This window comes from Rana temporaria, chromosome 1 (assembly GCF_905171775.1).
Source record: "Rana temporaria chromosome 1, aRanTem1.1, whole genome shotgun sequence".
NCBI lineage: Eukaryota > Metazoa > Chordata > Amphibia > Anura > Ranidae > Rana > Rana temporaria.
The window spans coordinates 355,635,989-355,662,275 of NC_053489.1; the positions used below are offsets into that span (position 1 = coordinate 355,635,989).

Consider the following 26,287-nt stretch of genomic DNA (forward strand, 5'->3'; position numbering starts at 1 on the left):
TCATGTCCCATCCTGTTGATGGTTCTGCACTGAATACAGTAGAACGTTTAGGCCCAGATTCTCAAAAGAGATACGACGGCGCATCTCCAGATACGCCGTCGTATCTCTGCCTAGCGCCGTCGTATCTATGCGACTGATTCTTAGAATCAGTTACGCATAGATATTCATTAGATCCGACAGGCGTAAGTCTCTTACGCCGTCGGATCTTAAATGCAATTTTTTTTTTGCCCGCTAGGTGGCGCTTCCGTTGATTTCCCCGTCGAGTATGCAAATTAGCTAGATACGCGAATTCCCGAACGTACGCGCGGCCGACGCAGTAAAGTTACGACGTTTACGTTGGGCTTTTCCCGGCCTAAAGTTGCCCCTGGGTCTATGAGGCGCAGCCAATCTTAAGTATGGCCGTCGTTTCCGCATCGAAAAAGTAAAAAATTACATCATTTGCGTAAGTCGTCCGTGAATGGGGCTGGACGTCATTTACGTTCACGACGAAACCAATGACGTCCGTGCGACGTCATTTGGAGCAATGCACACTGGGATATTTTAGGGACGGCGCATGCGTAGTTCGTTCGGCGCGGGGACGCGCTTCATTTAAATGAAACACGCCCCCTACCCGGCGAATTTGAATTCCGCCGGGTGATTTACACTACGCCGCCGCAACTTTACAGACAAGTGCTTTGTGAATAAAGCACTTGCCTGAAAAACTTGCGGCGGCGTAACGTAAATGAGATACGTTACGCCCGCACAGAGATACGCTGATCTCTGTGAATCTGCCCCTTAGAGACCAGCAGGCAGAGCGATTTTAGGGTATAGCTTTATCTCTGGAATGGAAAAGGGGGTTTAGAAGATTGCTGGACCACGGACTAAGATAAGTATAACTGGATGTACTTTTGTTTCTTGGAAGCTTCTCCTCATCTCTCACTTACTGTTTCTGATGCCTGAGAGAAGAAAAGTCCATACCTCATTCTCAGCCCCCGGCTGCTTCCCTGAGCATTTTTTGAATGCACAACCTCACAGTCAAGACACCATCAATGCACTGTGACTGTGGACCCTCTTCTGAATCCACAGCTCAGTGTTTAATCCACAGTCTCTCCTCTCAGTTGACAGAGTGCTGCCTAGATCAGGACATAGAGCAGCCTCCTACCACCTTATCCTCATATTGTCAGGTCACCTGAGGCCAGGTGACAGATGCACTCCTTTGGGGTCAGGAGTGCATCGCTAAGGTAGTGGACCCCAGGACTGACTGCTGCGGATGGAACTCTGGGAGGTTCACGAAGGCAGGTCCACTGGAGCACCAACACGGATCCCACTGGGAGCTAGAGCATAGATTCCCCAGCCTGCGGAGTCTAAGAGCCAGCAGGTGTTCACCAGAGCCTCTAGTGGTGAGAATGGACTGCGCTGCAACTGGCTCCAGGTTGCGGCCCCCAGGGTCTCCCAGCTCACGCCCACGGTAGACTACAGGGAGGTAGAGTGGAAGCAGCCGACTGCGACAACAAAGGATAGTCAGGAGATAGCCAAAAGTCAGGGCAACAAGCAGGTATGGATAGTCGAGAACAAGCCAAGATCGGTAACTGGGATCAGACGTAGAAGACACAGAAATTCGCACACAAAAGCTAAACACACAATATTGATCAGCAGGGCTGGCTTGTAGTGCACAGGTTAATATAGAGTTCTCTGATAAGGGCTGGGGTGATGCCATGCTTTGAGGAGAGATTACTTAAGCAGCTAGGTAAGCTGAGAGACAAACAATACTGCATATCCATGACACATATCATATATTCTACCCTGTTTTAGCCCCTCAAATTGGGTCACCTTCCTAGGCATATCCACAATCGTCTTACACTCCTGGCCTCTCAAACAGGAAAAGATACCTTCCCTTCAAAAAGTAGATATTTTAATTGAAGAATCCATAACATTCTGGACCAATTTGGTCCTCAAAGGAGGGACCTCGAACCTTATCTTTTAAAATAATAGGCCAGTGTGTTGTTTTTATTATTTCCAACTGTTTATATTGGGCATTATAGGTTGTAAATAAATACAAAATCATGCCCACTGTTCCTCCCTACCATCCCAGGTGGATCTACCATCAATCTAACACTCTCTACAACTATCACTTTCAGGATTCCTCAGGATCCCTCCTGTCATATTTTTTCCTTTAACCACTTAAGACCCGGACCAATATGCAAGTTAAGGACCTTGCCCCTTTTTGCGATTCGGCACTGCGTCGCTTTCACTGACAATTGCGCGCAATTGCGTGCAACGTGGCTCCCAAACAAAATTGACGTCCTTTTTTTCCCACAAATATAGATTTCTTTTGGTGGTATTTGATCACCTCGGCGGTTTTTATTTTTTGCGCTATAAACAAAAATAGAGCGACAATTTTGAAAAAAATTCTATATTTTTTACTTTTTGCTATAATAAATATCCTCCAAACAGATATAAAAAAAAACATTTATTTTCCTTCAGTTTAGGCAGATACATATTCTTCTACCTATTTTTGGTAAAAAAAAAAATCGCAATTAGCATTTAACGATTGGTTTGCGCAAAATTTATAGCGTTTACAAAATAGGGGATAGTCTTATGGCATTTTTATTAATATTTTTTTTTTTACTACTAATGGCGGCGATCAGCGATTTTTTTTTTCGAAACTGCGACATTATGGTGGACCATTGTCATTTTCACAGCAAAAAGTGCTATAAAAATACATTGATTACTGTGAAAATGACAATTGCAGTTTAGGAGTTAACCACTAGGGGTTTACACACACTTCTCCCCGTTCTTCAGCTCCTGTGACCGATCACGGGACACCGGCGGCGATCAGGTCCGCGGGTCCTGCGGCCGCGGTCATGGAGCTTCGGACTGGGTCACGTGCGCGCACCTGCGCCCCACAGCTGGGCTCTTAAAGGCGACGTACCTGTGCCCAGCTGTGCCATTCTGCCAACGTATATGTGCAGGAGGTGGTCCTTAATTGGTTAAAATCTTTCTACAAGGATATCTGATGGTAAAATCTTCCAAGATCAGAGTTTCTGACCCTTGTCATCATCCACTTAGGATGATGACAACTTGAGATTTGTAGGTAGCCATTTTTGTCTGTTTGAAGTAAGTTTTAGTGAAAATTTTACCATTCCCCTTAAAGGGTCACTAAAGGATTTTTTTTTAGCTAAATAGCTTCCTTTACCTTACTGCAGTCCTGGTTTCATGTCCTCATTGTTCGTTTTTGCTCTGATGTTGCTGTAATTCTGCTCTGTTCTGGACACTTCCTGGTTGTCTGTTTCCTTTGGACCACAGTACTGGGAGCTTCTAGTTTTGTTTTCAAACCCTCACTTCTCTATGGCTCTATACAGCACAGAGGCAGCATAACATGCAAAAACGAAACTGAAACTTGAGGTACATTATATGATTGTTTTTTATCTATTTGTAATTGTTTTTAAAAGGAATCAGTTAACTATTATGTCTCTATACCCTGTAAACAGTCATTTGAGCCAAAAAAATGTTTTCCTTTACAACTCCTTTAAGTCCAAAAAATGAACCTTCTCTTTATCCCACTCCCATGTAAAAGGAATCCCATAATCATTGATTCTAGGATTAATAAAAAATGCTTCTAAAGATTCCTGGGCGCCTTTCCAGATAACAAAAATGTCATCAATAAATCTTTTCCAAAAAAAAAAAAAAAACTCAGACCATTTTTCACTGTATATGAGCTTCTTCTCCCATTTTGACATAAAATGGTTAGCCATGCTTGGAGCGTACTTGGTTTTCCAAAGCAACTTCTTTAATCTTTAGGAAATAATAATTCTTATACCAAAAATAATTCCTTCCCATTTCACACCCAAACATTGCTTAAAAAAACAAAACAATCTGCTTTTCCTCCTGCCCTGACTTCCATTGGAGTCTCCATTTTACTGCATCTAAGCCATCACTGTTGGATATTTGTGTATAGTGAATTTACATAAATGGCAGCAAAAATATGTTCATCATTATATGAGACTTCAAGGCATTCAGATGCCTGCTATTTTTTTTTAAAAGGAAGGTTTATTCATTACTGAGGGCTGCAAATATATATCAATATATTTCCCTACATAGATGTCAAGGAGCCTATCCCAGGTAAATATAGTGAGCCTCTTTGGGGCTTGAGGCACCAAATATCTTCCTTCTTTTTAAGTCAATATACTTTGTCTCTTCCCATTCCCAATCAATGATTTTAATTCATATGTGAACTTAAATTAGTAGAATAAAGGACACACATAGATTTTTGGAACAACTATTCCCCATGCATTTAATTGCATTGCAATTGGATGATATTAAAAACTGCAGCAGATGAAACAACCTTTCTTAATAAATCTGCTACAGATTACTGAGAACTTGATCAGGTACACAGAATTCTAGGCCCTTGCAAGCTGCATCTCAGATAGCAAGGCTAACTTGCCACAAATTTGTGGCAGTGTTGAATTTTAAGTCTGTTATCTGCTTCCCCACCTACCTACCCAACTCATTAAGACCAAGCATATTTTGTCCCAGGTAGAGAAGCTAGTGATAATATCTTTAAAACTGTAAATCTAAATTTATCATGCTGCCTCCACAAAGACTCAAAATGTTCAACAGGGTTAATTGACAAATCAATAGCGAGACCATATTTCATATACTATAGCCAGGGATGGACTGGCCATAGGGACTACAGGGAGTTTCCCGGTGGGCCGATGGCTCAGTGGGCCGTTTTTTAAAACAGAGATGCTGCTTGGAGGACTTTTTTTAACGCCCTGGCAGCGCCCCAGTGTAAAAGCACTCAGGCTTTCACTCTGGGACTGCAGCGGAAGCGTTTTTCAGTCGCTTTACAGGCGCCCAAAAGCGCCTAAAAAACGACTCAGTGTAAAAAGGGGTCCTACACTCACCCCCTCTCTTTTACACTCACTCTCTTTTTCTTACACTCACCCCCTCTCACCCCCTTTCCCTCAACCTTCTCTCTCTCTCTCTCTCATTCCCCTCTCTCTCACCCTCTCATGATATACAATAATGGATGTAGGGGCCTTTTGGTGGGTGTTATTTTTTGGGGGGGTGGGGGCAGCATTTTATTGAATTAAAGTGGGCCGGTCTGGATCAAGTCCAGGGCCGAATTTTTGTCCCAGTCCAGCCCTGACTATAGCTCTAGGTAATAATCTGCGTAAATAGATTCAAGCTATCAATTCTATACCCCTATTGCAGTCAAAACAAATTATTCCCTTTCTGACTTCTTTGAAATAACAAACAGCACCAGGCAGGGCTGCACACTATCCCCCCTACTAATATTTGTCATAATCATAGAATCTCTCTTATGCACAATTTGTGACTCCCTGTTTATTTACAGCTTTGCAACTTGATCTAGTCATCGTAATGTGGCTGCCTATGCCAACAATCTTCTCTTTTGTCTTTCTCACCCAAAGACAACTCTTTTACTCTTACTAGTTGATTTCCTGAAAAAGAGACCAGCGTGCTTGGAAAGCCTGCACAATCCTTCTAGTTAACCAACAAATGGTATTGCACTAAATCCAAAGTAAACTAGTCAAGCTTACTTTCCAATTGGAAAATAAATGATACTAAACCTGAAGCAATTAGTGCCCTGACACCAGATAAAACCATACAAAAGAATTAAGGATAACTTCCCCTACCCACATTAGATACCTAGGCATCAACATTACCTGATTTTATTAAGATCTTTGACCTAAACATCAAACCACTCTTTTAAATCCTTTAAAATAAATTACCTTAGTAGATGGCACAAAACTGGCCACAATAACAATAAAAATGTTTATCTCACAAGACTGCTTTGTTTATTACAAACTCATATTTTCCTCCCCCAAATGCTTTTTGAATTTCTGCTTTACACTATTTTATTTTATTTTGGCTCAGAAAAAAATAGACACCAAATCATTAAACGTCCAAACATTGAAGAAGAATTGACTTTCCAGAACCTGTCTGTTACTGTACAACAGAGCAGTTCTATCAGCCCGTGTCCCCAAAGTACCACTAAACAATGGATACAATTATAACAGGATTACACCCGTCTTCCCCTAAATGGCCTACCCCGGTTATAGACTTCACTTCCAACAATAGTCAAAAACCATACTCTTATGCCCTGTACACACGATTGGAACTACTTCCGTCGGGATAAACTCAGACAGATTTTTCTGACAGAATTCCATTCAAGCTGTCTTGCATACACAATGTCGCACCAAATTCCGACCGTCCAAAACGCGGTGACGTACAACACCACGACGAGCCGAGAAAAATTAAGTTCAATGCTTCCGAGCATGCATCAACTTGATTCTGAGCATGCATGTTTTTTTCTCCGTCGGAGTTATATACAGACGAACGGAATTTCAAGTCCGTCGGAATTTCCAATGGAAAAACTCAGATGGGGCACACACACGGTCGGAATATCCAATGAAAAAATTCCGTCGGATATTTCCCATCGGAAATATCACTTTGACAGTAGTTTGTAAAACCATTCAGATCTCCAAAACTTCTTTAATTTCTTCTCCAATGACCATTTTCTAGTAATACTTTCCTTTAAACCTGGCTTTTCAGAGGTTTTGTGTCTTCATGCCCAAGGGGGTGCCTTCATGGGCATTCATTTTTCAAAAGATAACAGATTTACATCTCCAGGGCAAATCAAATTCAAATTATGGCAGATTTTACAGCTCTGTCACTACATCCACACTATGGGCAGAATTACTCCTCTTTCCAGCTCCTATACAATAATTACAAAGGTAAGGGTTTCACTGGATCTGGAGATGCAATGGCAGCCCCCATACTTCTCTCATGATAGAGTCACTTTAAAATTGATTAAGAGAGTACGGTTTCACTGCATAACTATAAACTTACTGTATATCATGACATTAACTATGTTTTATTTATCAGCAGTAAATGAAAGATCATTTGTTTTTGCTGCAGAAGAAGCACACAGGTCGCGATAGAATTTTGCAATGTCAAGGCAAGAAACTGCCATCTTCACCTGTTATGCAACAGCTACTAGAGTCTTTAAAACAGTATGTATGCTGAGTTTTTTAAATTGTGTTAATATCATCCACATTTTTAGTACAATTTATCATTTCATTTTTTGTAAGTATTCCAAGTCCTGATACCATAAGTTTTGATAGCCATGTTTATATGTTTGTGTTGTGGCAGCATTAATTTTGCATGGCACCGCAACACCCATGCCCAGATCACAACTAAACAGTATTTTTTTCCACCATGACGCACAGATGTGAACCACCTGTGCATTGTGATGGGCTGGGAAAAAAAGTGTGTGTCTGGTAAAAGGTCTGTTATGTTGGCAGGACATTAAAAATGAATTGATGGTTGATAGACATGACATAATGAAGGTGCTTGTCCTAACATTTAGCCCCAAAGATAGATTTTTGTATCTATCTGTACCTGTAGTAGAATTTACAATAAATAACAACATCGTTGCTGTATACAACAGCAATAACAGGAAAACCTTTTTCCCACCTACAATCAACAGATCTTGATCATTAAATGGCTGATGCTACATTTTAAATAGGAAAAGCCTAAAAATATGACTTCTGAATGCCTTACAACTAGGAATGTCCCGATACCGATACTAGTATCGGTATCGGTACCGATACTGAGCATTTCCCTGAGTACTTGTACTCAGGGAAATGCTCCGATGCTTCACCCGATACCTGGGCAGTCAGAGTGATCGGTGCGGCAAGGGAGTTACAAGCACTGATCTGCCCCCTTTTCAGTTGCTTTAGTTAAAGTTATACAGCGGTGATCAGTGCTTGTAACTCCCCCCAAAGCCGCAACGATCACCGCTGACTGTCCCTGTATCCTCCTCCATGCTGCTCTCCCCCCTCCATGCTGCTCAATGTCCTCTGTGCTGCTCTCCCCCCCTCCGTGCTGCTCTCCCCCCCGTGCTGCTCAATGTCCTCCATGCTGCTCTCCCCCCTCTGTGCTGCTCTCCCCCTCCATGCTGCTCTCCCCCTCCGAGCTGCCCTCCTCCCTCTGTGCTGCTCTCCCCCTCCGTGCTGCTCTCCCCCTCAATGCTGCTCTCCCCCTCCGAGCTGCCCTCCTCCCTCTGTGCTGCTCTCCCCCCTCCGTGCTGCTCTCCCCTCTCCGTGCTGCTCTCCCCCCTCTTTGCTGCTCTCCCCCCTCTGTGCTGCTCTCCCCCCTCTGTGCTGCTCTCCCCCCTCTGTGCTGCTCTATGTCCTCCGTGCTGCTCTATGTCCTCTGTGCTGCTCTATGTCCTCCGTTCTGCTCTCCCCCCTCCATGCTGCTCAATGTCCTCCGAGCTGCTCTCTCCCCTCCGTGCTGCTTAATGTCCTCCATGCTGCTCAATGTCCTCCATGCTGCTCAATGTCCTCCGAGCTGCTCTCCCCCCTCCTTGCTGCTCTCCCCCCTCCGTGCTGCCTAATGTCCTCCATGCTGCTCAATGTCCTCCGTGCTGCTCAATGTCCTCTGTGCTGCTCTCCCCCCTCCTTGCTGCTCAATTTCCTCCGTGCTGCTCAATGTCCTCCGAGCTGCTCTCCCCCCTCCGTGCTGCTCTCCCCCCTCTGTGCCCTTAATGTGGTAGTATTAAAAAATACTGCCACTGTCACATTAAAAAAAAAGTATTGGTAATCGGTATCGGCGAGTACATGAAAAAGTATCGGTACTTGTACTCGGTCTCAAAAAAGTGGTATCAGGACAACACTACTTGCAACTAATTTTTTTTTTAACATTTCTTAGTAGTTTAAAATAGCAAGAATGTACCCTGGCTCTGTCCAGTAGAATATTTGTGCTGCTCTCCCCCCTCTGTGCTGCTCTCCCCCCTCTGTGCTGCTCTATGTCCTCCGTGCTGCTCTATGTCCTCCGTGCTGCTCTATGTCCTCCGAGCTGCTCTCCCCCCTCCGAGCTGCTCTCCCCCTCCATGCTGCTCTCCCCCTCCGTGCTGCTCCCTCCCCTCCGTGCTGCTCTCCCCCCTCTGAGCTGCTCCCCCCCTGTGCTGCTCAATGTCCTCCGTGCTGCTCAATATCCTCCGAGCTGATCACCCCCCTCTGAGCTGCTTTCCCCCCTCCGTGCTACTCTCCCCCCTCCGTGCTACTCTCCCCCCTCCGTGCTACTCTCCCCCCTCCGTGCTGCTCTCCCTCCTCCGAGCTGCTCACCCCCTCTGTGCTGCTCAATGTCCTCCGTGCTGCTAAATGTCCTCCATGCTGCTCAATGTCCTCCGAGCTGCTCACCCCCTCTGTGCTGCTCAATTTCCTCCGTGCTGCTCTCCCCCCTCCGTGCTGCTCTCCCCCCTCCGTGCTGCTCTCCCCCTCCGTGCTGCTCTCCCCCCTCCGAGTTGCTCAATGTCCTCCGTGCTGCTCTCCCCCCTCTGTGCTGCTCTCCCACCTCCATGCTGCTCTCCCCCTCCGTGCTTCTCTCCCCCCTCCGTGCTGCTCAATGTCCTCCGTGCTGCTCAATGTCCTCCGTGCTGCTCAATGTCCTCCGTGCTGCTCAATGTCCTCTGTGCTGCTCAATGTCCTCCGTGCCCTCAATGTGGCAGTATTAAAAAATACTGCCACTGTCACATGACATTAAAAAAAAGTATTGATAATCGGTATCGGCGAGTTCTTGAAAAAAAGTATCGGTACTTGTACTTGGTCTCATAAAAGTTGTATCGGGACAACCCTACTTACAACAAAAAAAAATTAACATTTCTTAGTAGTTTAAAATAGCAAGAATGTACCCTGCCTCTGTCCAGTAGAATATTTGTGAATCGTGAATATGTAATTTGCATAACATTTGCGCAAACTGTTGCTGCTATATAAATCCTGTGTATTAAAGCGGAGTTCCACCCTAATATACATGCACGTTCCCATGATCGTGTTGATGATCGGCCATCTCAGGCTCTTAGCGGCTCATTGAGAGGCTGAGACGAGTGTCAGTACAAGCACCTGGCAGATGCAGACTTCCATTGTTGGGATGAGACGTGCCTGGACTGATTTCTGTGACACCAGCAGAGAGTGGACTTCAGTCAGCTCTCTGCTGAAAACGGGTCACAGGAATGCAAAAGGAATTGCACTCTTGTGATCCATAGGAGAAGCCCAGCCAAACAAGCTTTGGCTAGACTTCTCCTTTTAAGCATTTCTCTCGAATTTTCAAACTCATTATATACTTCTGGAGTAAAAATCGAATAACATGTTATTTATGGTATTAAAGTGGATGTAAACCCGATTTTATTTTTTTAATTTAGGCTTGTAACTTAGTATAGGATTTCATATCATCTGTGCCCAGTCTTACCACGAAGAGTTAATCCAGCTCTCAGCAGTCCTCTTATATTTTTTCAGTGAGATAAAAACACAAAGACAGAGAAATAGGAGTCATTTCTTCCCCCTTGCCGTGAGTAACAGGTGATTTACATATCTAATGCACAAGCCTGAGAGAGGCATTATGTGTAATTCTCATCCCCTCCTTTCTTCTTCAGCTCGCCTAGGATTGGCTGCTCTATACCTCAGCATGATTGGGCATGCTGAAGTCATGTGGTGACTTTTCTGGGTTTTGACTGGATGTTAGTGATCATAGCAGAAGTTCAGTGTAAGAAATACACAGGAGAAAATTCATGTTGACAAGGGGAGTATAGAGGTGGATGGGGAGTCTACTGACATCACGACTCCACCAACCGAGCTCCAGACAACAGAATTTTTTGGGTCTCATAACAGACAGAGGGAAGACATATGACAGGTAAGGATACATGCAGGGGGCATGTATATCCTTATAGATAACCACTACGGCAGTAGTTTAGAAAGGATGAGAGTGAGTTTACATCCACTTGAAAATGCACTACAGAAGTAAATTTAGCCGATTGTGATATATTTTATTTTGACGTCAAATTACAATTTAGTTTTAGTCATAGAGGTTGATTTACTGGAGAGTGCAACATCTGGTGCAGCTGTGCATAGAAACCAATCAGCTTCTAGCTTCAGCTTGTTCAAATAAGTTATAGCAAAAAATCATGGAAGCTGATTTCTATGCAGAGCTGCACCAGATTTTGCACTCTCCAGTTATAGTAATTCCGTTTTGATTCAAATGCCGTTTTGGTTTTAGTCGTATTTGTCGTATAGTCATCTGAATTGTTTTAGTTTTAGTCATATTTTAGTTGACTAAAATAGTGTTTCATCAACGAAATTAACACCCAGAAATAATAATAATGTGGAGAATTAGATAATTTTTCTTATCTGTGAGCTAGCACAAGAATGGTTTTAATAAAGTGCATTGCACTGCTTGTGCTCCTTTAAAATTAACCAAGTGTTTTTCTAGAAACAATGACCTACACTATATTGTCAAAAGTATTGGAAAACCTGCCTTTACACGCACATGATATTTAATGGCATCCCAATCTTAGTCTGTAGGGTTCAATATTGAGTTGGACCACACTTTTGCATCTATAACAGCTTCAACTCTTCTGGAAAGGCTGTCCACAAGTTTTAGGAACTTGGGAGTATGGGAGTTTAGGAGTGTGTCTATGGGAATCTTTGACCAGGGAGTTTTTGGTGGGGGAACTTGACTGGTCTGCACCTCGACCTGATAAAACCCCTTTGGGATGATTAGAGCTGAGACTGCAAGCCAGGCTTTCTCTTGTTTAATATTTTTATTGAGTTTTGCATAAGAAAACAAGTTACAAATGCAGTATAAAGAATGCAAATATGGGATAAAGATCATGACAATAACGACTGAAATATCGGTAGAGTTTGGTGCTCAAATGCATGTTCATATTAATCAGATAAATACTGAAAAAAATGCAAATGTCAGGTATAAGGGACTAAAGAAAATAATAAAAAAAAGGACTATACCTTATATCAGGCTTAGCATGCCTCCGGACCACCCATCCACCCCTAATGGGTTCAAACTGTGGATGGGAGGGGGAACGTGAGAGGAAAGATAAATGAATAAAATATGAGAAAGCTAAAGTCCCAAGAAGATAAATATAGTTATCGTGACATACAAGAAAAGGAGCATACATCTCCTGTGCGTTGTTTCTGAAATACCTGAACTGACCCTAAAAAAATGGGTCGTATTAATAAAGGAATCTATTAGGTAAATAGTCCAAACTCTAAATTATATATGCATACAATTGTAGAAAAAACAAGAGAGAAAAAATCCCAAATTTACTTGTTGATGAATAATAAGCAGAAAAAAAAGGAAATTGCTAAGAAAAGAAGGAGAGGAAGAAGTGAGAAAGCAGAAGAGGAAAGAAGAAAGGAAGATAAGAGTAGGATTCTCTCCCGAAGGTGGCCCGACCCCAGCCCCAAGAAATAAAAAAAAAAAAAAGAACACACTAAGAAAAATAAAATAAATGGCGCAAAAAATGGAACAATTAAAAAATGATTAGCAAGGCATCAACAAAGATTGATCAAAATCGGAAGGTACGTAATGATTAACCCATGGTTGCCAAATGTTATAGAAATTTTTAATAGTATCATTCTCAATAGCTGATTTTTTGTGAAAGACAAGGGCTCTATTCATTTGGTGTTTGAGATTTCCATGCCTTAGCTATGGTTTGTTTAGCTGAAGTTGTCAGATATACAAGTAGCTGGAATTGAGTCAGAGTGAGTTCAGGGGGCTTAACCACTTGACCACCAGGTACAAAAACCCACTTAATAACCAGACCAATTTCAGCTTTTGGTGCTCTCACATTTTGAATGACAATAACTCAGTCATACAACACTGTAACCAAATGACATTGTTGTCCTTTTTTTCCCACAAATAGAGCTTTCTTTTGGTGCTATTTGATCACCTCTGTGGTTTTAATTTTTTTTCACTATAAATGAAAAAAGAAAGAAAATTTTGTAAAAAAATGATTTTTTCTTCATTTCTATTAGAAAATTTTGCAAAAAAGTAATTTTTCTTCATAAATTTGGCCTAAAATGTATACTGCTACATATCTTTGGTAAACAAAAAAAAATGTGTTTATTATTTAGTCTGGGTGAAATTTATAGGGTCTACAAGCTATAGTACCAATTACTGAAAATTTATCAATTTGATCACACCTGAAGTACTGACAGCCTCTCTCGTTTCTTGAGACCCTAACATGCCAGAAAAGTACAAATACCCCCCAAATGACCCCTTTTTGGGAAGAAGACATTCCAAGGTATTTAGAAAGAGGCATGGTGAGTTTTTTGAAGTTGTCATTTTTTCCCCACAATTCTTTGCAAAATCAAGTTTTTTTCTTTTCATAAAATGTTCATATTAGCAGGTTATTTCTCACACACTGCATATGCATACCACAAATTACACCCCAAAACACATTCTGCTATTCCTCCCGAGTATGGCGATACCAAATGTGTGAGACTTTTACACAGCGTGGCCACATACAGAGGCCCAACGTGCAGGGAGCACCATCAGGCGTTCTGGAACACCCAGACCAATTCTGACATTCCTCTCCTACATTGAAAAATATCTTTTTTTTGCTAGAAAATTACATAGAACCCCAAAACATTATATATTCTTTTTTAGCAAAGACCTTAGAGAATACAATGGTGGTCGTTGCAACTTTTTATCGCGCACTTTATTTTCGCAGCAATTTTTTTTAAATAAAACGGTTGTGTGCTTTAAAAAGAAAAAAAAATTAAAGTTAGCCCAATGTTTTTGCATAATACGAAAGATGAAGTTACGCCGAGTCAATAGATACCCAACATGTCACCCTTCAAAATTGCACACGCTTGTGGAATGGCGCCAAACTGCTACTTAAAAATCCCCATAGGTGACGCTTTAAATATTTTTACTGGTTACATCTTTTTAGTTGGAGAAAATGTCTAGGGCCAAAATTATTGCTCTCGCTCTAACGTTCGCGGCGATACCTCACATGTGTGGTTTGAATACCGTTTTCATATGTGGGCGGGACTTACGAGTGCGGTCGCTTCTGTATACGAGCACACGGGAACAGGGGCGTTTTAAAAAATGTTTTATTTTTTTTATTGTTCATTTTACTTTATTTATTTTAGTTTGACATGTTTTTCCCCAAAAATAAATGTTTTGATCACTTTTATTCCTATTACAAGGAATGTAAACATCCCTTGTAATAGGAATATAGCATGACAGGTCCTCTTTACAGTGAGAAAAGTAACCGTCTTTTGGTTACTGTAAGGCCGCGTACACACGGTCGGTCCAATCCGATGAGAACGGTCTGAAGGACCGTTCTCATCGGTTAACCAATGAAGCGGACTGATGGTCTGATGTGCCTACACACCATCAGTTAAAAAAACGATCGAGTCCAACGTGGTGACGTAAAACACAATGGCGTGCTGAGAAAAATTAAGTTCAATGCTTCTAAGCATGCATCGACTTGATTCTGAGCATGCGCGGGTTTTTAACCGATGCTTTTGCATACTAACCATTGGTTTTGACCTATCGGTTAGGCATCAATCGGTTCAATTTTAAAGCAAGTTCTACATTTTTGGACCGAAGGATAACGGACCGATGGGGCCCACACACCATCGGTTTGGACCGATGAAACGGACCTTCAGTCCGTTTCCATCGGTTTTGACCGACCGTGTGTGCGCGGCCTTAGTGGGGAGAGATCAGAAAATAGCTGATATGCATTGCCTTGGAAGGTTAAGGCAGAATTTCCTCTGGCTGCTGCAAGTAACTTTTCCTTTGTTCGATAATAATGAAACCTAACAATTATGTCCCTGGCGGGACCGTTTGATCTATGTGGGGCTAAAGCCCTGTGTACCCTGTCCATTTCCAGCCTTTCAATTGGGGTGCCAGGCAGGAGTTCTTGAAAAAGTGCAAGCATAGTAGCCTGTATGTCCAGTACATGTTCAGGTATTCCTCTAATTCTTAAATTGGAACGTCTGTCCATATTCTCCTGGTTCTCCAATCTGTTTTGCAAGATAAGCTTTTCCTCTTTTATATATTCCAATTCCTCCATATGCTGAGTGTAAGTTTCCAGTTCATCTACCCTCACCTCTAATTCAGCGGTTCTCTGCCCAATCTCCCTAATCTCTTTAGTGAGTTTGTCAGTTATGTCATCTGAAGTCTGTTTCAATGCCTTCTGTAGCATCTTTTCAAACTGCTTAAGTATGCCAGATTGAATGGTAGCTTGTGAATGTTCCTCCTCAGAGTCGGTCTCACCTTCACAGTGCTGTGCCTTTAAACTGTGTGGCAGAGAGGTGGTAGCGTGCTGTGTGCTGGATCGTGAGGTGTTTGGCGGCCCCATTTTGGAAGAAAACGACCGGAGTCTCCTTATGATTCCCAGCTTTTATTTTTAGTTTGGGGCCCCGCAGGACCATATTACCGGCTCAGACATGTTCCTGGATGTAAGCAGCAGTATCGGGAATAGTTTCAGAAGCCGCTGTAGCTTTCAGTCCTCCGGTGTGACTAGCTAAGGAGAGGAGCTCTAAGAAAGCACGACTGCTCCCTCAGGCATCCGCACATGCGCCCTACAAGCCAGGCTTTCTCATCCACATCAGTGCCTGACTTCACAAATGCACTTCTGGGAGAATGGACAAACATTCCCATAGACACACGCCTAAACCTTGTGGACAGCCTTCCCAGAGTTGAAGCTGTTATAGCTGCAAAGGGCCATTAAAGTTCATGTGCATGTAAAGGCAGATGTCTCAATACTTTTGACAATATAGTGTGTTTACATATATGTAAATTCACATATCAATAAATAAGCTAATTCTTAGTATAGAATAGTTCATAGATCAACACAATGGGGTAGATCCACAGTCAGCGGCGCATTATTGCGCCGGGCGTAGCGTATCTAAGATACACTACGCCGCCGTAAGTTAATTATTTTTTTCGAATCCGCGCTGTAAGTTAGGGCGGCGTAGTGTATCTTTGGCGGCGTAAGGGCGCGCAATTCAAATCGTTGTGATGGGGGCGTGTTTTATGTAAATACGTTGTGACCCGATGTAAATGACGTTTTTTTTAACTGCGCATGCGCCGTCCATAGGGGTATCCCAGTGCGCATGCTCGAAATTAAACCGGAACAAGCCAATGCTTACGACGGTGACGTCATTCAAAATTCGACGCGGGAACGACGGCCATACTTAACATTGATTCGCCTCATAATAGCAGGGGTAACTATACGCCGAAAAAAGCCGAACGCAAACAACGTAAAAAAATGCGCCGGCCGGACGTACGTTCGTGGATCGCTGTAACTAGCTCATTTGCATACTCAACGCGGAATTCGACGGAAACGCCACCTAGCGGACGGCGGAAATATGCATCTACGATCCGACGACGTACTAAGACGTACGCCTGTCGAATCGATCCGAGATGCAGTCGTATCTTGTTTTGTAGATACAAAACAAAGATACAACGCGGGAAATTTTAAATTACGCGGCGTATCAATAGATACGCCGGCGTAATTCTTTTGTGGATCTGCCCCAATATGTATTATATTGGAGGTTCATAACTATCCAGAAAAAAAATCAACCTTATAGCAAGTGCTTTCCCTGTGCTCAGAAATAGTCCTTTGATATACAATCAAAGTACTTCCCCTCAGGCATGCATGCTCACTAAATTTTATTGAACACTTATAAATAAGTATTGTCAAAAGCACTTGTTACATAGTTAGTCTGGTTGAAAAAAGACAAGTCCATCTAGTTCAACAAATATCTTGTATTCAATCGTATATATGTTAGACAAAAAAGAAGAGGCTTTTGAAATTTTAAAACTGCATAAGACATCACGGCCGACATGCGCGTCCATGTGAGGACGTGAAGACGCGATGCGTCCACGGGTGGGGGAGTGGACTGCTAGGAGGAAGGACGGAACGCGCTGAGTGAGGGGGAGAGACGACAGCTCCCGTATGCAGCAAGTGCTGTCCATCGGCTCTCCATTGGACCATCGGACCCGCTTGTTTCCCGTGGTGCTAAGGGCTGCGGGCGGTGAAGTATCGCGCCGCGCTGCAGCACCGGAAAAACGGACACAGGACGCGGGGTAAGTAGCGGGAGGACGGTACCCGCCGACTACACCGGCTCCAGCTCCTAGCCCACACTGATGTGAGTATGTTGAGCCAGCGTGGACGCGGAGCCCAGATGGATACCATCCGCACTTCTCTTCTCAGCTGATCCAGACTAGAGGTACATTCGATACTAGGATTTAATTTCTTGAAGAAGAATCAGATGGTCTGAAAACAGCAATCTATGGTAGATTTATGATGAAGAGAGATGTATTTTGCACTGAGAAGTTAAATTAGAGCTGCAATGTATGAAATGACACAGAACAATTTAACATATGAGAATGGAAGATCAATAAGTGAGGCTAATGGGAACCTTGAGACAACCAACTATCTATGCTAAGTGAACCTGTATAAAAGGGTGGACAAGATGTATTACTATAGATAACTGATCGCTATAGCACCTTTTTATACTATTGGACTGGGTGGGACTATCTATATCGCATTTGAAATACCCAGAATAGGTAAAATTGGCATAGACATTTTGAATTCAAAACTCTACCTGCACGTTTTGCTTGAAGGATGGGCCTGCTCATTTGTATCTCCTAATTTTTGTTTTTTCTTTTTTGATTGCGGGGAAATTATATGCCCCTCAGGGAATCCTTAGGCACCCCTGGGTCTGTCCTCTATCTCTTTCTGGGTGTCCACTTGTTTCCCTGGTCATTAAACAGCAGGAAAAGGGAAAGATCCCTGAAGTCACCCTGTCCCCCTCCTCAAAGCCCTATAACTGAAGGATAAATAAGGGAACTCTGTCTATTCATATCCCTTGCATATACAAACACTATTTGTTGTAATTGACCAGGCAATATTTAAAAAAAAAAAAAAAAAAAAAAAAACGTGGATAAGCATATAACCGGGGAGAGGGGAGAGAAAAAAAAGGGGGGGAAATAAAGGGGGAACAACGATATTCCTTAAAACAAAGGAAGACTGAGGATAAATAAACCCTCTGGATATATTACGTGAGAAAGTAATATTAAATAAAAGGGACCCTTGGCTAAAATTAGGAAAATACATATAAAACGTGGATATGAATCAAGTGGATCCATAAATGTAGGATATGATCTGTGTAACTTAAAACCGTGGACACTGGAAGCAATATTTCATTTGTTTTTCTCTATTGATGAGACCATATACTTAGGGAATCCCTCGGTACCCTTTTGCACCGAAAAGGGGTCACTGCTCACGTACACCCCGAGAGCATTTCTAATACCGGGCTTTAAATACCTAGATAATCAGACGATCCGAAGAACAGACTGTCTGTATGCCTTCCTTGAATTAAAAAGAGAAGGGGTGAGGGATAAAAAGGAGAAAGAACTTTGAAGAAATCTGAAACTCAAATTCTGTTTCATACCATAAGCCCCATAAATAAAGGGTTAGAAGGTGACCCTCTTTTTCCCTCTCTCTTACCTAGCCCTCTGCGCACATAAATATTTGGTATATATTTGGTATATACATCGATAAGCGCTGTTCAAACTGCCAGAACCGCTGAATACTGAGATAATATTAGTAGGGTAAGAGCCAAAAGGGGGGTAGAGGGAGAGAAAATAAAAATAAAATAGCAAATCCCTACAAAGTAAATCTCTGGCTCAATCTAGCCTAGCACTTCATATCGGTCTCTCCCTTTATATCGGTTTCTGTATTAACTTGTTGGGAATAAGAGGTCAAGCTGGGGAAGAGAATCAGAAAGAAGGAGACTAACATGAGCAGAATGACGAGTAGAACAACAAAAGGGGGACCCCCAACTACTCCAAGTAACATAACAGCAACAAGCTCAATAAGGCCTTTCGTAACCAGAGGGGAAAGCCCGCGTGTTCCTGGAGTCCAGGGTGCAATAAAGCAACAACAAGTGAATAAAGTTAAAAAGGCCGAAAACAAGAAACCCCAGAGTGATATCTCCAGAGAAACATCTATAGAACTAAGAGAGGAGGGGCCCACAGGTAGTGTACTGGAAAGCAGCAGGATGGATGAACGAAGCACAGACACTCAGTCCCCCTCTAAAGGAGAAATGGCAGAGATGCTGTTAAGATTGGAAAACGTGATAAAAAGTGAAATACATAACTTACGGACCGATTTTGGCCACATGCTCTCCAGAATAGAAACAGCAGAGGAACAAATAGAGAAACAAGAACAGGAATCAAATACACTAAAAGCCCAGATGGATCAGATTCAACTACAACAGAGGCATATTCTCTACAAATTGGAGGATCAGGAAAACAGAAGCCGGAGACAAAACTTAAGGATAAGGTCTATACCAGAGAAAAGGGGCGAGGACCTCAGGATAATAACACAGACGATATTTAATCCACTATTGGAAAGAACAATAGACAATCCAATTAGGATCGAAAGGGTCCATCGAGCAGGAAATCCGAAAAGATTGACCTCCGAGCGAACAAGAGATGTCATAATAAGGTTCCGATTTTATGAAGATAAAGAAGCAATTTGGAAAAAGCTGAGGGGACAACCCCCGATAGTGTTTGAAGGGACGGAACTGCAGATATTCACCGACGTGGCCCCAGAAACCCTGACCAGGAGATGGCTGTTAAAACCGCTCTTAAAACAGATGATAGACCTGAATATTAAGTATAATTGGGGATTCCCTGCTTGCCTAATTGGAACAAAAGAGGGGAGATCTGCGACACTAAGATTCCCCGAGGACTTAAATGAATTTTGTAGGAAATTGGATATTCAGGTCCCTGACCTACAAGGCTGGGGGTAGGAGGGGAGACGGAGGTGGGAGGGAGAGGGGAGGAGAATGGAAACCTCCCCCTATCCTTATTTTCCTTAGTTCTCTCCAGTTGCATTTTTTTTTTTTTTTCTCTTTTCCTTTCTGGACTACGATTGATGTCCCCGGTTATCCCTTTTATTTATTTTTTTATTATTTTTTTCTCTTCTTTTGTTTTGTTTCTTCTTCTATTGCCTCTGGATGGATCTCTCCTCAGACCTCTGGCTTGGGTCTTGTCCCCTCCCCCCCCCTCCGGGGTGGAGAACCGGGAGGGGGGAGGTGGTCTCAGACCCCACCCGGAGTGACCTGAACCATGATATGGAAGAGGGTTCAGAGGTCTTTAACAGGCCAGATAGGGGGGGTAGGAGGGAGGAGGGAGGGAAGGGGGAGGGATGGGATGGTCGGAGGAAGGGGGGAGGGACGGGAAGGAAGGGGGGGAGGGATGGGAAGGAGGGAGGGAAGAAACCCTATCTCACCAAAACAATCAAAAGAGATCGTAGCCCGAAGAAAGGTAAACAAGGATGCCAGTGATTAAATGTCTGTCCTATAATGTAAAAGGCCTCAACAGCCCAACTAAGAGACATAAGATATTAAAGGAGCTGAAAAGGTACAGGACAGACATTGCCTTTTTACAAGAAACCCATCTTACACTGGGGTCAAACACAAGGATATACTCCCCCGACTTTCCCAGATGGTACTACGGAGATACTATTTCCAAAAGAGCTAGAGGGATAGCAATCGGAATAGCGAAGGGGACTAGGTTTGTCCCAATAGATAGAATGACAGACCCGGAAGGGAGATTCCTCTTTTTAAGGGGAAAACTGGAGGAGGAGGAATACACTCTTGTAAATATATATGCCCCAAATACCTCCCCGATGAAATACCTGCTGGAAATACTAGGGAAATTAAAAGATTTTAGGAGGGGAAAGTTAATATTGGGAGGTGACCTAAACTTTTGCATGGACCCGAAAGTAGATAAGACTCACCAGACAACAGAAACCCAAGATATACAACTAAGAAAGGTTAAAGAAAGTTTATATAGAAATCAATTAGTGGATACATGGAGGATCTTTAACCCAAGCCAACGAGATTACACGTTTTATTCCCCGGTCCACGGGAGCTACTCTCGGATAGACCACATACTGGTAGATCATAGAATGCTGGAAACGGTGGTCGAGACAAGAATAGAAACCATGACGATCTCGGATCACGCCCCCATTAGCATATCCATAAATATCTCAGGGAATCAAAAGCCCTATCAAAACTGGAGACTTAATGAGGAGCTAATAATCAAAGAGAAAAGTTTTCTGAGGGTTAAAAAAGAATTAGAAGAGTATTTTAAAACAAATGAGATAGATGGAATTTCTAAAGCAACACTATGGGACGCCCATAAGGTGGTGATAAGAGGGATCTTGATCTCTGAAGGAGCAAGGAGGAAGAAAGAAGAGAGTAGTAAAAAAGAAAAACTCATAGGGGAGATTTTTAATCTTGAACAAAAACACAAGAAAATGGGAAAGCAACAAGACCTATATCTAAACCTAGTAAACAAGCGAAATGAACTAAAAGAACTCTTAGATCAGGATACAAAAAGGGAATTTAACTTAATAGCAAGGGAAAGATACAGGTGGGGGAATAAAACAAGCAAACATCTAGCTCGGATGGTACAAAAAAAGAAATCAAGGAATTATATAGACAAAATTAAAAACGAAAAAGGCGAGGTTTCACATACAACAAAAGCTATTGCAGAAACATTCAGATTATACTATGAAAAATTATACTCGGTAGAACAAAAGAACTGGCAAAAAGGGGAAAAAGAAAATAAGATCACAACATTCTTAAAAGAAGCAGGAATATCGAAAATTGGTCAAATGGAGGCAGAAGTGATGGACAGGCCTATCACAGAAAATGAAATTAAACTAGCTTTAATAAGTTCAGAGGCCGGTAAAAGCCCGGGCCCAGACGGCTTCACTGTGATGTATTACAAAAAATACAAGGAGATCCTCCTCCCAAAACTATGCCAGTATTTTAATGGCCTTGGAAGAGAGTATAAATTAAGTAAAGAAGCATCAGAGGCAACCATCACGGTTATTCCAAAGGAAGGTAAAGACACGGGAAGCTGTCCGGGGTACCGGCCGATATCTCTTCTGAACACAGATATAAAATTATACGCAAAGGTACTGGCCGGAAGAGTTAGACAGGAAATTACAAAATTGGTTCATCCGGACCAAACGGGTTTTGTTCAAGGTAGAGAGGGTAGAGACAATGGAGTAAAAACACTCTTGATACTCCAGAGAATGAAGGCAGTAGGGTCCCCAGGTCTACTTCTGTCGATCGATGCAGAAAAAGCGTTCGACAGAGTAGACTGGGGATTTATGTTGCTTACCCTGAAGGACATGGGGTTTGGACAGAGAATGATAGATTGGATTGCAGCCCTTTATTTGTCTCCCACGGCCAAAATAAAGATAAATGGCAGTTTATCTCAAACTTTCTCAATGAAAAACGGTACAAGGCAGGGGTGCCCTCTGTCGCCACTCCTGTTTGTGCTTTCATTGGAACCTCTTCTGGCCAGGATCCGTAACTGCCAAGAAATAAAAGGGGCTAAAATAGGGGAGGAGGAATACAAACTTTCTGCCTTTGCAGACGATGTCCTCTTCTATTTGGATAAACCCAAAACATCAATCCCAAACCTATTAAACCTATGCAGAGAGTACGGGGAAATTTCGAATTTTAAAATAAACCTCACCAAAACGGAGATTATGAGTATAAACATAAGTAAATTGGAAGAGGAATTTTTGAAAGGGAAGTACCATTTCGCCTGGGTCAAAGAACTTAAATACCTAGGGATATTGCTAGCAAATTCTTCTAAAAAAATGTATAAGATAAACTTTATCCCCCTATTAAATGAAATTAAGACAGAAACAAAAAGAGTGGAAAATAGAGCAATATCATGGATAGGACGAATCAATTATTGTAAAATGGTTATTTTACCTAAAATTTTATATAAATTTCAGATGATTCCCATAGCCCTCCCGAGAACACTATTCTCTGCACTAAAAAAATTAATTATGAATTATATATGGAGAAATAAGAAACATAGGATATCACTCCAGACCCTAAAACAACCAAAAAAAAAGGGGGGCTTAGCGCTTCCGGATATTAAAGGATACTATGATGCAGTAGTAATAACAAGGGTGGTGGAGTGGGCCAGAGCCAACAAAGAAAAAAGGTGGGTAAGTCTAGAAATTGAGTTAGCACAGGCGAGGCTGGACAAGATAATTTGGAATCCTCCCCAATTTAGGACACTAGATAAAAATGCACATGAAATAACAAAAAATGCACTTAAAATATGGGACAATGTTTATAAAAAACTCAGAAGGAATATAATTCACCTTTAATAGCACTAAAAGATAACGATTATTTTGCACCAGGTAAAACACAAGTTGGGGGTAATTGGATCAAACAGGACACGGCACAATTAAGGGATATAATGAAGGATGGCCACATAATAACACTACAGGAGTTAAAACTTAAAAATAATTTAATGGAAATTAATGAATGGAGGTACCAGCAGCTTAAACATTTTATCCAGGATCTCCCTGGTCCGCTGAGAGCGGGAGACCAGCTAGCAGAATTAGAAAAAATATGTTCCACGGAAAGATCTAAAGGAACTACCTCAAAGTTATACAGGATTCTATTGAAGATGGATGAGCGGAACATACCTCCATTCATTAAAAAATGGGAAAGGGAACTCGGAACACAGCGGGATAGGGTCACAATAGATAAAATGTTGGCTCTGACACACTCTTCGGCGGTAGATAGCCGTACTGCGGAGATGTGTTTTAAATGCATATCCGGATGGTACATGACTCCGGATAAGCTAAAAAAATTTAAAGAAGAACAGACAGGAGAGTGCTGGAGGGGATGTAGATCACCAGGAAATATGGCACACCTCTGGTGGGGATGCCCCAAGGTTAAGAGGTATTGGGAAAAAATTTTGGCCTGTGTGGAAGAGATCACGGGGAAAAAGATCAAGATGGACCCATGGGTCATCCTATTCCATGGGGGGGAGGAAGGTATAAAAAGCTACAGGAAAACGCTCGTGCCGCATCTACTCAACGCCGCTAAGAGACTTATCCCAAGGAAGTGGCAAGAGGTGGAGTGCCCCTTAATTTGGGAGTGGATAGATGCGGTTGAAGAAACTTACAAAATGGAAGAACTAAAAGAGGCTATAGAGGGTAACAACATCTTACAAACCACGAAATGGGATAAATGGAGGACTTTCAAGAAATCGTGGAGTCACGCAGAAAAATTAAGGGTAGATACTTAAAAGATACATTAGAAGAAAATTAGAGAGAACTAGAGATATAAGAGATTGTTTAAGGTGAGATAGGGGGGATGGGGGGGGGGGATGGTCTAGGGGGGGATAATGGAAATCATAATTATTTTGTACCTCATAAACATGAGGAGTGATATTTAATAAATAACTATAATATATATTCATATTTAAAAAAAAAAAAAAAAAAAAAAAGGGGAAGAAAAAGCAAATTTCCACACAAAAAGAAGCGACACTCATGATGCAAAACCAATATAGAGATGCAATGGGCTGGTACGCAGAACATGAGCATATAATGCACACTCTATGAGGTTGAGTCTGAAGTGAAAAAAAAAAAAAAACTGCATAAGAATTTATTCAAAGAATAAAAACATCTTAAAGTGGTAGTAAACTCTGTACTACCACTTTAACCTACAGGTAAGCCTATAATAAGACTTACCTGTAGGTATAAAGAATATCTCCTAAACCTGTCAGGTTCAGGACATATTACCCTCGCAATGCGCCGCTGACTGCAGTGGCGCATGCACATGGGAGATCCTCGGCTAAACGCCCCGCAGCCGCCGGACCTTGCCGGGGATAATTCTCCTGCGCGCTGGAGCGGCGATACCTGGACCAGGTAAGTTCCTCACACCTTGTTTCAAGGTAAGTATTTCATAATGAGCTAGTATGTACCGCATACTAGCTCATTATGGATTTTGCTTATCAGGTGTTAAAAAAAAAAAAAAAAACGGCAGCAGGTTTACTACCGCTTTAAAAACACTGACAATTGACAATGCAACATTTGCATGTGCGCTCCTCACCCAGCATTGCCAACAGTGGATTTACAAATAAAAGAATAAAAAAAAATTTTTTTATTTTCCTTTCCGTTTATTCTTTATTATTATTGTTGTTATTCTTTTATTTATATTTATTTGTATATTTATTTTTATATTTATTTTTATTATTTATTTTTTATTTGTATCTTTATTGTTATTATTTGTTTTATTTTGTTTTGTTTTGCTTTGTTTTCCATCACTCTTTGGTCCAGTTCTTTTTCTCTTGTCTTCTTTTTTCCTTCATGTTTTCACTCTCTTTCTTCTGTCTGTTTTCAGTTCCTGTTTTCCTGTTTTACGGCGGTGTTTTTCTCCCCAAAACTTAATATTCTTCTGGTGAAGCCAATCCTTTGTTGATTTGGATGTATGCTTTGGGTCATCCTTCAGTCCCCCCCCTCCCACCCCCCTCACCACTACCATTTCTATCTTTGAACTCCTCCATCCTTCTGTTCCTATCCATGGATTCCTCCATCTCCATCTCCAGACTCTTCCATCATTCAGTTCCTATCTCCGGACTCCTCTGGCCTTCCATTCTCTATCCATGGATTCCTCCATCCCCATCCTTTTCCAATCTTTCAGTTCCTATCTCCAGACTCCTCTTCCATGTCCTTGTCCTGCTATATGCAGGGAGTGTCCTCTTTTTCTTTAAAAGCAGATACAATTAAAAAAAATTAGTTCTTCTAAATGCTTGAATTTTTTTGATGGAAACCATTGTCAGTAATCGTGATGCATTACGGAATCGAATCGTATCGAATCAAATCGTTGACCAGATAATCGTAATCGCAGTGTGAGATCAGTGAATATTTAAGTCTGTTTGTTTTTTCAATTTCAGGAAATGTCACCCTCTTCAGTGCTAAATTACTGTCAGTGCCTTAAAATGTCAATTTACTCAGATCCCTGCCATTAACCATTATATTTATGGGGCCAGATTCACATAGGTTAGCGGATCTTTAGATCCGCGTAACCTATGTGATTTAAGATCCGCCGCCGCAAGTTTTTGAGGCAAGTGGTTAATTCACAAAGCACTCACCTCAAAACTGGCGTATCGTAAATCCCCCGGCGGAATTCAAATTCCGCGGCTAGGGGGTGTGTAGTATTTAAATCAGGCGCGTTCCCGCGCCGATCGAACAGCGCATGCGCTGTCCGCAAATTTACCCAGCGTGCATTGCGCTAAATGACGTCGCAAGGACGTCATTGGTTTCGACGTGAACATAAATGGCGTCCAGCCCCATTCACGGACGAGTTACGCAAACAACGTACATTTTTTTAATCGCGACGCGGGAACGACGGCCATACTTAACATTGGCTGTGCCTCATAGACCCAGGGGTAACTATCCGCCGGAAAAAGCCGAACGCAAACGACGTAAAAAAAAACGCCGGGCGGTCGTTCGTTTCTGAATCGGCGTATCTCCTCATTTGCATATTCGTTACGTAAATAAACCGAAATGCCACCTAGCGGCCGGCCTGGAATTGCAGCCTAAGATCCGACGGTG

The 26,287-nt window shown here is 42.2% G+C and overlaps 1 protein-coding gene across 1 annotated transcript in view; it reads left to right on the top strand.

The window, feature by feature from the left end:
- Positions 1 to 26,287, top strand: part of LOC120909510 (colorectal mutant cancer protein-like) — a 110,416-nt gene that overhangs the window by 76,880 nt on the left and 7,249 nt on the right. Inside the window, exon 12 of the mRNA XM_040321288.1 lies at positions 6,925 to 7,019. Within this exon, the coding sequence (XP_040177222.1) occupies positions 6,925 to 7,019 (95 nt within the window). The remainder of the gene's footprint in view (positions 1 to 6,924; positions 7,020 to 26,287) is intronic.